The sequence below is a fragment of the Amblyraja radiata genome, chromosome 12, assembly GCF_010909765.2.
Source record: "Amblyraja radiata isolate CabotCenter1 chromosome 12, sAmbRad1.1.pri, whole genome shotgun sequence".
NCBI lineage: Eukaryota > Metazoa > Chordata > Chondrichthyes > Rajiformes > Rajidae > Amblyraja > Amblyraja radiata.
The window spans coordinates 13,245,185-13,257,744 of NC_045967.1; the positions used below are offsets into that span (position 1 = coordinate 13,245,185).

The following is a 12,560-nucleotide window of genomic DNA, read 5'->3' on the forward strand; positions in this document are numbered from 1 at the left end:
CATCTAACTTTCTTCACTTGACAGGGGTTTTAGTGAATACTGCATGTCAAAGATACTTGGTTTGATGAACCACACTGTAATTATGATCATTACAATGATAGAATTGGAAACTCATGCAACATAAAATGGACAAAATGGTTCCATGGAAAAAACAATGATGAAAGCTAGCAATAAAGAGTCATTGATCATTATGCAGTCCGCCATCAACCTCAATAATAAATAAGACGTGTTATTATGTTGGGCAGAGTAACTGCCTGCAAATAATCTAAGGAATGACAACCATATTAACAGAGCATAAACTTTAACGTTTCTGTACTAATACATTTCAATAAACCACTCTAAAAGACATGCTTTCTTTCTCTTACGCAATACAAAATACAAAGGTGCCAGACAACGAGCCCCAAAAGTGAAAGAGGAACAGTAGAATTGTTTTCTTTTTTATTTTAATCTGTGCTTCAAGCATTCAAAACATTTCCTCAAAGCAGCAGGTGGCTGTACTTTAAGTGGGACAGACGTCGGCTATCCAGTCGTCCCAATATCCCAAAAGTTCCTTAATGGCACTTGACTGAGAAGAAATACATTTCAGTAAGAAATTCACAGAAATGTCTCCCTCACCCCCCACCTCCTCCAAAAAAAAAGCCTATAATCTCATTTGTCTCTTTCAGAGATTGTTAAATGAACGATTGCCGGTGACTTATGGAAAGTAGGAAGCAGATAAATTGCACCACAGCTCAGGGCATGCTTTGAAGAACAAGCAGTCTTTTCCTACATATCTATATGATTGTATGTCACAGTTGCTAAGCAACAGGGCGTACTTTAGATATACTACGCAGAAACAGGCCCTTCACCCCACTGAGTCTGCGCCGACCAGAGATCACCCCGTACACTAGCACTGTCCTACACGCTGGAGACGATTCATAGATTTTTACCAAAGCCAATTAACCTACAAGCTGCATGCCTTTGGCAATAAGAGGAAACCTGAACACCCGGAGAAAACCCACGCACACACAGGCAGAGCAAACAGACAGCACCCCTAGTCAGGATCGAACCTGGGTCTCTGGTGCTGTAAGGCAGCAGCCCTACCGCTGCGCCACTGTGCCACCCTAATGCGATAAACACCTATGCAATGAATATTGTTCTCACGTCATCGTAATCGCAGTAGTGGAGACATTGAGAAAATAAGTAAATGTGGGCAAGTAGGTTGACAAGTGGATCTAAAAGGAATGAGATTTCTCCACAATGTAAACTATCTGCAAGAAATTGGAGGGAGTTGTAGATATAGCCCCGTCCATCTCACAGACCAGACTTCCCACCAAATATTCCATTTACACTTCACGCTGCCTCGGAAAGGCAGCCAACATAATCAAAGACTTGTCCCGCCCCGATTATTCCTCCTTCTCGCTGCTCCTGTGTGGCAAAAAATACAAGAGCTTGAAAGTACGCATCACCAGACTCAGGAACAGCTTCTTCACCACTGTTATCAGGCTTCTGAATGGTCCTTCCATAAGTTAGGACACCATCTGATTCACCTCTACCCCATTGAGGACAGTGCACTCTGTCCATGGAACGGATGCGCTACAATGCTGAGAACTATATTTTGCACTCTGTATCTTCCCCTTTGCTCTACCTATTGTAGCCGAGTTTGAATTGATTGTATCTATATACGGTATACCTGATCTGTTCGGACACCATGCAAAACAAAACCTCGGCACACGTGACAATATACCTATATCTAATGATAAACATACACACTAAATTAAAACTAAACTGCTGGAAATACACGTCAGGCTAGGCAGTATCTACAGAGAGAGAAACAGTTAATGTATCAGGTCGATGAACTTCCATCAATCTGAAATTTTAACCGAAAGTATCAGATTGAAGCAACAATTTTGTTTCTCTCCATAGATGCTACTTGCCCTGCTGGGTATTTCCAGAATTATAGTTATATAATTTTATACAGATCTCTGACAATTGCCGGTTTTGTTTTTATCGCATCATTTGGCTTGAGAGTTGTCCATTTCTCTCAATTACATTAAAAATATTTGTTTGTTGGAATTCATTCAAATAACATTTTCTAAAACATTAGCAGGAATCTAATCTCTCAGTTTATGCTAAAAATAGCTTAAGCTTCTCATTAACAGCCTGTAGACTCAAGTGAATGCAGGTCAATGAAGTTGTGTTCTTAAGTTGGTCAATGGAACACGAGGAACTAATGGAACTAATTTAACATGTCATAGCCGTTGGAGTCAATCGTCTCAACCTCAGGACATCCGTGCAGGGGTGAGAACGATGAGCTGTTAAAATTATGCACACTTGACAAGTTATCAGTTTTAATAGTCCTGCTTAATTCATAGCTGCAGCATTTCATCATTACACCTCACCACTGCCGTCTCGGGAATGGTGCAGATGTAGCAATAAGGAAATTAGCAAATGACGGCCAGACTTCCAAGACTGAATTAAAAAAAATATATATATATCTGTAAAATATACCCACAAAAACCACTACCACTTAAGAAAAATGTTCAATGAGCATGTGAAAAATGCCTTGAATATGAGAGAATTTACCACATTTTGTTTTGTGGTGTCTTCCAGAGTCTGAATCACATACAACCTGTTCCTACGTCGCATACTTTCAACTTCCATCGATTGAATCTCACCATATTTCTGCAACAAAAATATTTCAATACTTTTATTGTGCTTAAAAGTAAAAACAGTTTAAAAAACATATATATTTTGCCATAAATACTTGAAATAATGGTTGATGATTTAACCTGACAGGTTACAGGGAACCTAGATGAATGCATTTTATTGATTGCTGATGGACTACAAATGAGGAAACAATTGGAAAGTCATCCAGAGGTGACAGAGGACAGAAGAAAACAATCAAGTCACTGATGTTTTGAAGGAATATCTGGACCTTAGTTACATAACAGAGAGAGGAGAAATGTCACAAGGGAAGGAATGAAATGCAGCCACTCAATAAATTTTGACTGGAACTTGCCATGACCAGAAATACTACAGGTGTTAAATCCAATGGAATTAGGACTATTTTTCACCGGCAATATTTTTAATTCAAAACCTCAAAACTCTAACAAATACACCTGCTAAAATTTTCCATCTTTCAGCACAATTTTAAACTATGAAATAGAGAGTGCACATTTTGGGTATATCGACCATGCCCTGGTTGATATTCATCACTCAACCAAAATCTTGAGAACTGCTCGATAAGTCACTATAACAATTCTCGCTCAACAACAATGACTAAACTTCAAAAGCCCTTCATTAGGTGTAAAACACTCAGGCTGAAAGAGGCGCTAAATAAATGTGATTTTGTCTGCCTTTTGAAAAAATCAGCGATACTCCATAGGCAAAGATACTTGTTGAAGGAAAACTCTGGGCCAGACGACTATTTTTGATCATAATGCAAATCCACATTGCAGCAGATTTAAAAACTCAGGTAGCAGAACTTTACAACTTTCTATTCATTTTTGAAGGCTACATTGATGGTGCTAAAGTTTGTTTGTAGAGCATGGATAAGCAGTGGCGGACTGGGTCTAAAAATATTGGTTGCCAGGAGACAAAAGGGGCCCACTTCATCAGGGGCCCACTTGCCATCGGGCAAGCTGACACCCTGGCCAGTCCACTACTGTGGATAAGGTCCCTGGGGGAGAGGAGACTCATTTGGAGAAATTAAGCCAGTGTCCTGTGGAAGGGGATGCTGAAAATGTTCTAGTCTAAGGTTCAGTGCTGCTCCTTTCTTTTAGCTCCTTTCTTTCAGGCAGGCATTCCTAATTTTACTGCATTATAATTTGTAAATGTATACACAGTGGTTACATCAAACTGTTTCACCTACCTCGTTGGATTCGTGGATAAGTTCAGTTATGTCCACTTTGGGATGGGGAGGCTGGTTGTCACAACCTACAGGGGGATGGTGCACCATTGGTGGCAAAGGGCTGTCCTTGTTGGTGACATTATCAAAAAATCTACAAAGCAATGTAATACTGCTTACTGAAAGAAGTAGTAAAGCCAAAAATGCAGCCAATCTGAAATCAAAATTATGAAACCATGCATACTGGATATTTATTTAGTTTAATTTAGATACGGCATGAAAACTTCGGCCCGCCGAGTTCATGTTGACCATCGATCACCCGTTCAGACTATTTCTATGTTATCCCATTTTCTCGTCCACTCCCTACACACTGGGGGCAATTTTACAGCGATCAATTAACCTGCAAACCCAAAAGGAGACAAAGTGCTAGTGTAACTCTGTGGTTCAGGCAATATCTCTGAGGAACATGGATAGGTGACTTGTTGGGTCGGGTCCCTTCTTTAGACGGAAGAAGGGTCCCGACCACGATGCTGCCCGACCCGTTAAGTTACTCCAGCATTTTGTGTCCTTTCGTGTCCATTCAGCATCTCTGCAATCTGTAGATTGTTTCTACAATCTGCAAACCTGCATGTCTTTGGGATGTGGGAATAAACTGGAGCACATGGAAGAAATCCACACGGTTAAAGGGAGAACATGCAAACTCCACACCAATAGCACCCGGTGTGTGTGTGTGTGTGTGTGTGTGTGTGTGTGTGTGTGTGTGTGTGTGTGTGTGTGTGTGTGTGTGTGTGTGTGTGTGTGTTTGTTTGTGTGTGATCACATCTACTCGAAGAAACGACTCGCTAACGGGAAAAAGTTATCTCTAGTAGAGATCTACCCCCTGGAGTCAAAAACCGGCTAACCTGAAAATTTCCTGCTTTATTTCTTGAGTAATTAATTAAAATGTTCACAAATCCGATCCAACTTTTAATTTAAAACAACTGGTTTTTTTTGCTGATGGCATGACAATGGATCTGCCGTCTGCTCGCGCTGCGACTGATGTCACCTCCCACCCCTCCCTCCTCTCCCTGTTGTTCAAAGGTCGCCCTGAGGAACTCCCGAGAGCTTTGGTCCAGCATCCGTGTTCAGGACGGATCTCTGATGCTGCAAGACAGCAACTCTACCTCTTCGCCACTGTGGCCTGTGGTCGAGCTAAATCAATTTTGTACTGAGTGGGATCAATGTTGAGTATGCATAGACAAACTATACATTCTGGCTTATGTGCCTCCTCACCACCACCTGACTTACATAAATTCTGAAGGCACATTCCCTCATTCTGTATGGGAAAAAATTCTGCAGGGCAGTAATCAAGCATCTGGTTTAAAAGAGATGTACGGGGGCAAATTTTTGTTTTTACATAGTGAGTGGTGGATGCTTGGAAGGATGCTGTCAGTGGTAGTGGCGGAGGCAGATATCTTAGTGGCGTTTAAGAGGCCTTTAGATAATGGATATGTATGGAATGGAGGCATATGAATCACATGCAGGCAGAGGAGATTAGGTAAATTTGGCATCAGCTCCATCATGGGCATCTACATACCCATTCCTGTTCTTTATTCAGAACCCAACTATATGGCTGGGATGACTGCCAACAAAGCAAGTTGTAAGGGGAAAAAAAATTATAATGGATCTGTGTGGGTTGATAAGACTCCAAATACACATGCATTCAAAATATAAAAACTCATCTACACTACACAAATTAATCACAAGATCCGCATTAACACCACTGACAGAGGAATGCAATTACATTGTTTACATGGGTGGTATCACTTACAGTGTTTGCACTAGAATTCATGATAGGTTTGATAACGTAAAAAGAATACTATAATTCTTGGCGAAAGCTACAAAGACGAATATTAAGTGCCATACTTGTTTAAAATGGTGACTGCCTCAGCATCATCTTTGCAGAGCAGCAGCTTGTCCAGGTTGTAGTCCAGTATTGCCAGGCCCAGCTGCAGGATCGCCTTGATCCCATCGTAGAAAAAACAGTCCACAACATTTACTGCGCTCTCGATGGGCAGCACAGAAATGAAGATGGTGAGGAACCAGGACAGGGAAACGGATGAAAAAAAAGTCATGTCCGTGATGTGGTCAGTCAACTGAGGAAGGTGGCTTCGGATAAATTCTTCAAACACTGCCTGGTCCACCAGAGCTCCTGTTAAAACAGCAATAATGCAGGACACCATTATTTTTCAGCGACACTGGTTCTTGGAATCCAATTGCTTTTTTTTTTTTTTAAAGCACTTCAAATTCACCTTAAGCTATTAGGAGCCCGTAGGCAGGGCTTATAATACTTACATCTATATTTGTCTAAGGATTTCATGGCACGTTAGTTTGGAATCAATAATTCAACATGTAACAAATTCCCTAAAATAAAATTCCCTGTTGCCTTTAAATAATCAAGAGCCCAAAGTCATGTCAACTAATTGACATTATTGCTACAATCCCTGGTTACTTTGAGGTTAGATATTACCCTTGCATGGGATGGCCAGTGCTCACAATTTTGTATGGAGTGCAGGAGCTAATGTTCATTATAGCTCCAGTTCTCTGACTGGGGTTTAATAATTTGTTGTCCAGTTATGCAATAGGATGGCGAGCACAAGTAATGGTTCAACGGTACTTTATTCTCACATGTACCCCAAAACGGTCTCTATTTTTGCATATAGGTTCAGTGACAATCAAGCTATACATTAGGCACATTCTTGCTAAGTATAAGAGTGTAAGATAGTGGGCCACTGATTTCATAAACAAGGTGCCATCTTGTACCCTTCAAGTCCAAAATATTCATTCAAATGCCAACTGGCACGTTCCTGATTGCAAGAGATAGCGTTGAGGGACGCACTGAAATCCAGTGCAGCCAATGCATGGACACCGTGGGAAAAATGTAGGGTTGTTCCACTACTAGACATTGAAGAGCGAAGTCCAGTGGAGAACCCAGCCACATAATTTACTGACTGACACTAAAGGGGCTGTCCCACTTGGGTGACCTAATTGGCGAGTTTAGAAGAGTTTAGGAGAGTTTGAAAAAATTTCATGTTGAAGACCTCCTTCGACTGTATAGAAGACCTCCTTCGACCTCCTTCTACTATGTTGAAGACTAGCTTCGACTAGCTTTGGGAAAATTGGACACCGAATAGTGGAGAATGAAGACGACCTCCTTCGATCCCCTTCGACTATGATGAAGACTATTTACGACTGCCTTCGACTACCCTCGATTACCTACGACTAACATGCCGACCTACTACGACTAAACCTACGAGTAAAAAAAGTATCAATTTTTTCCATGGCGACCTTTTTTTTAAACTCGCGGGCATTTTTCAACATGTTGAAAAATACGGCGCAACCTAGCTGAGGCCTTGAGTACACGGGGACTACTCTCGAGCATGAAGGAGAGTTACAAAGACCTCCTAGGACCTCGTGTTGACCATGCTGCGAGTATGAGTCGAGGGCAAACTCGCCAGAACTCGCGGATTAGGTCAACCAAGTGGGACAGCCTCTTAAGAATGCATTCAGGAACTTTGGACTGTTTGCTTCTGTATTTGTTATGAAGAAAGTTTAGTTTTGAAATTTAAATTTAAATAGTAATTAGTGACTGTTCTTTGATCAGGCGCAAAAACTGCACTTCTCCCAGTAATCAGAATTTTAACAAAAGGTTAAATACCATACTCACCAACACTAATACACTCAATGCATTTATGTGTTTGGACAGGATTAATTATTACAAACAAGATAGTCATTCATTTGGACACGAGGAAAGTACAGTGACGTGAGGCAGAAGCAAAACATGTAACTGAACATTATATTGCTTTAGTATTAGATTTTATCAGGCAGAAAAAAAATTGAGACATATTTACAAGTCCCATGCAAATACTGGGAAAATGTTTTATCTTTGTAATGCAGGCTGTGGAACAGCTATTTCACTATATACACAAACACACACACACACATAAATGATCCATATTCATTAAACAAGCACCTAGGAAATTAAGAGATTCACATCATGCTGAAATGCAATCTCTTGTCTTTCAGACGGGTTAGCTTGACACGAGTGAGTTTGTTGCAATGGTAATTTCATTTTACATCCTCCAACCTGCAGGATTAAAATTAATGCACACGAGGGTGCAACACATGGAAGGGCTGTGATTCTGACTGAAATATAGCAGTGGAATGTTATAGTTTAGAGGCCACCAACCCTTGATTGGGTTGCATGTAGCACTACCAAAGACGCTGAAAATCTGAATCTGGTATTAGTGTTTGGACAATTGATATTTTACAAATTAACTGAGATGCTCATAATTGGCTTTAAGTGCTTTTAATAACTTAATGGTATGATTAACTTTATAGTTAAAATAGTTTTTAAACAAAGTTACAGCATTTAATTATGCAAAGACTGATAGCAGGTTATAGGATTGGACAGAATTTTTTTTAAAAAGTAGAGTGGCTAAAGAAGGATTAATAAGGAAGTATTTTAAAATAAATTGAAATCCTATTTTAAAAGAGCTGGTGAGATAGCTGGTGTATTTAAATGTTCCAAAATTCTGCAAATAATTAATTAGATTAGAAAATAGCAAATGTAAATCATTTATTCCAAAAAGGAGACAAAGATGGAGGCAAGAAACTACAGATACTGGAATCTTGATCAAAACACAATATGCTGGAGGAACTCAACGAGTCAGGCGGCATCAGTGGAGGGAATGGACAACAGGTCCCGAGGGACAGAACCCTAGAAAAAATAGTTAAGATAATCAGGTAAAGTCAATAGTTTGCTGAAAGGAAAATGATGATTGCCCAACTATTGAAATACATTGGAATAACATTTGATGTTGCTAAATAGAAACATGTAGATGGAATATAATTAGATTTCCAGAAAGAATGTAATAAAGAGCAGCATCACAGATTGAGAAACACCAAATGTGGCGTAAGAAGTAAACTCCATACAGACAGCACTCGTAGTCAGGATGGAACCCGGCACTCGGGCGCTGTCAAGCAGCAAATCAGCCGCTGTGCCACTGTGCCGCACTTTACACATTGAAATATTGGGAAACCTATTGTAGACTTGCCATTGGAATAAATTCTGAACAGGCCACAGATTCTTTTTACAGCACTCAGCAACAGAAATTTGCACTTTAAAGTTTTCTACATCACAGCAGCTCTAATATAAGGACAAATTTCACAAGAACAATTTTGTCAAACTCAAAACAAAAGGCTTTTTGCTGGCAGGCTTCCATTTCAATGGAACTATACACTTTCTAAGATAAAGCAACTCAAAACATACATGCAGAGCCAGCAACAGAAGCTTATTATTCAAATGCAAATGAATTAAGAAGAAATGTCACATTTATAGTACCGGCTGTTACTTTTCCATGCACTCATTTTACATATACAGGTGCACAACCTTTTATCCGAAGTTCCAAATAACGAAAAGCTCCGAATAGCGGACATTTTTTCGGTCCTTGAAGAAAGGTCCTTGAAGACGTTCACCGAGGGCGGCCCGCAGAGGTGACAGCGGAACCTCCGGTCGGTCCTCGAAGAAAGGGGAACTAAATCCCCATTCATAAAAGAGAAGGTGAGGGTATATTGCGCGGGAGGGTTAATAATTGACAATCTGTTGCTGCCTGCCCGCTGAGTTACAAAGTTCCCACGGTAGACTCACGATACACAGTGTATCGTGAGTCTTGCATGGGAACTTTTTAACTCAGCGGGCAGGCAGCAGCAGATTGTCGCTCCCTTCAGTTTCACCCCACCTACACCCCTCTGCTTCCCGGCCATGTGTGTGACCCCTTCCCTCCCCTCTCCAGCTCCCCGCCCATTGCACCGGCGCGGGGGCTTTGCACTGTCTTCACGTCGGCGATGCCAGCAGGTCAGTGCCAGTCACCGGAGACGTCAGGACCAACGGGACACCGACCTCCAGGCCCACTGCAAGCACTGAGATCCCAGAGACCCACGGCCAGCAGCAGCCCAGCCCCGTTCCAATTCCAGAGGAACACGCTCCCCGTAGGGACAGAAGCTGATGGTGTGCAAGGTACATCTTGTTCTTGGGGTTGCGGATGAGGGGGCGCAGCTCGGGCTGTGACGTCTCCGGCCACCCCCCTGTACAGGAGCTGAGACTGGGAACTGTGGGGTTGTTTGCAGTTGCAGAGGGAGGGGGCAAGGGCGGTACAGTTCCCAGTCTCAGCTCCAGTCCAGGGGGGTGGCCGGAGACGTCAGGACCAACGGGACACCGACTGCAAGCACGGAGATCCCAGAGACTCACAGCCAGCTGCAACTCTAGCCCAGCCCCGCTCCAACTCCAGAGGAACCCGGGTTGCGGATGAGGGGGCGCAGCTCGGGCTGTGGGCGAACTGCCACTTGTCGTTGTAGCGGCCCATCGGGGAGCGGGTTCCTGTTGGTCCTGACGTCTCCGGCCACCCCCCTGGACAGGAGCTGAGAGACGTCAGGACCACCAGAAGTCGCTCCCCGATGGGCCGCTACGGCGACAAGTGGCAGTTCGCCCACAGCCCGAGCTGCGCCCCCTCATCGGGACACCGACCCCCAGGCCCACTGCAAGCACGGAGATCCCAGATCAGCAACTCCAGCCCAGCCCCGCTCCAACTCCAGAGGAACACGCTCCCCGTAGGGGCAGAAGCTGATGGTGTGCAAGGTACGTCTTGTTCTTGGGGTGGCGCAGCTCGGGCTGTGGGCGAACTGCCACTATCAAATTATCAAAAAGCCGAAAAATTCTGAATTACGAAAAGTGTCTGGTCCCAAGGCTTTCGGATAAAAGGTTGTGCACCTGTACTGACATTGTACGTGATCTGAAAAAAAAAGAGCTTTGCATTTTTATGGTTAAACACTGTACATTGTATGTCAGGCAGATTGTTTGGTGGTGGACAAAGAATGATTAGGCATCCAAAACAGGAATCAAGATGCAAATTATTAATTAATCTTGAGTCAAGCACAAAGCAGGTGACGTTTCTGGTCAACGGTTCAAAGGTATTTTATTGCCACATGTACCAATTAAGGTACAGTGAAACTCGAAGGGACCTTTCTTCAGAATGCTTGTAGTAGGGGTGAGACAATTAGAAAAGAGGTGAGGGTGGGACAAAGCCTGGCAAGTGGTAGGCGGATACAGGTGAGGGGAAGGGTGGTTTGACAGATAGATGGACAAAGGTTAGAGATAAAAGGGAGACAAAAAGCTGTCAGATAAGGAAAGACGAGGAAGGAAATGTGAAGGAAGGGATATAGGTGGAGGGGAACGAAGAGTGAGGTTATGGGAGAAATGGATGTGCTGTGGGGACACAGGAAAGAGATGGGGTTGGGTATCTGCAATTCCTTGTGTCTCCATCTAGTAATTGTGTATGTATCTGAATCAGTGTTAATACAAAAAGTGTCCTATGATTCAGCATATATCAAAGATGCCACAAGTACATCAGCACCATATGTGGGGAAATTAAGCCCAAAGTGTATCTGTGCCAAACCCAGGCTAGTTACTGGCTAGGGTACTGTTTTCAGTTAATCAGTACTTGTGAGATGGGTGATCACAGCCTGGAAGGACATTCTCAGCTATTACGTGAACAGTTATTCTGGGAGAAATTAGTAATCATCTCCAGGGAGGAATCAGATGTACTTTGCCCTTGGGAGGGAAAGGATTTGATCCAAGCAAGACACCAAAACATCTCAGGGCTGATCATTATTAACAAATCTCTGTCACCAATGCGAGCTCAACCTTTGACAGATAACAACAGCCTGATCCAACCAAGGCTGCACTTGAGCTGTTTGGAGCAAATGGCGAGAATTGGTCTAATTACTGGAGATTAGCAATGTATCTACAATATCACCAGCAAAATTGTTCTCAACCTTTGGCAGTTAAACCTTGTTTATAAAGCAACCAAGCTACTTATGATATTTCTTTCATCACTGACTTTAGTTTAAGAGCCAGACTGCAATAAAATCTAAAATTCCAATTTGCATTCAAAACCGGATTTGTTAATTCCATTGTGTAGAAAGGAACTGCAGATGCTGTTTAATTCCGAAGAGGACACAAAGTGCTGGAGTAACTCAGCGGGTCAGGCAGTATCTCTGAAGAAAAAAGATGGGTCGGAACCCCTTTTCATCCTTTTGGGTCGGAACCCCTTTTCATCCTTTTTCCTCAGAGATGCTGCCTGACCAGCTGACTTACTCCAGCACTTTGCTGCTAATTCTCTTATTGTTTTTGGCAATTCTACTTCTTCTACTGAAGACTGCATCAACATTTACTGGGCTTTGTACATATCACAAAAAAATAAATGCATAAATTGTAAATTAGTAGAAACATTAGTAAGCGCCTTTATGGGAGCAATAGTGCATGACGTTCAATAACTAAGATAATGACGTGATAGATTTTAAGGCAGAGATAGATAGATTCTTGATTAGTATGGGTGTCAGGGGTTATGGGGAGAAGGCAGGAAAATGGGGTTAGGAGAGAGAGAGATCAGCCAGACTTGATGGGCCGAATGGCTTAATTCTGCTCCTATCCCTTATGACCTTAAAAAAAAAAAGCGGAACACAAGAAAGAAGCAAGGACAGAGGGAGAACATCAGAGCTTGGAGTTTGGATAGATGCAGCGATGGCTCCCAAAAATGGAATGATGGAAATCAGTGGTGCAACAACGTAGAAAAGGAGGCTTGCAGATATCTCAAAGGCCTGCAAGGGGCCAAGTCCAAGGAAAGCATTTTCC

The 12,560-nt window shown here is 42.5% G+C and overlaps 1 protein-coding gene across 1 annotated transcript in view; it reads right to left on the bottom strand.

Annotated features, from left to right (window-relative positions):
- tbc1d8b (TBC1 domain family member 8B) overlaps positions 1 to 12,560 on the bottom strand; it is a 68,722-nt gene that overhangs the window by 19,774 nt on the left and 36,388 nt on the right. The window contains exons 12-14 of the mRNA XM_033030263.1: positions 5,735 to 6,020; positions 3,854 to 3,983; positions 2,566 to 2,664 (exon numbers count right to left, since the gene is read on the bottom strand). Coding sequence (XP_032886154.1) covers positions 2,566 to 2,664; positions 3,854 to 3,983; positions 5,735 to 6,020 — 515 coding nt within the window. The remainder of the gene's footprint in view (positions 1 to 2,565; positions 2,665 to 3,853; positions 3,984 to 5,734; positions 6,021 to 12,560) is intronic.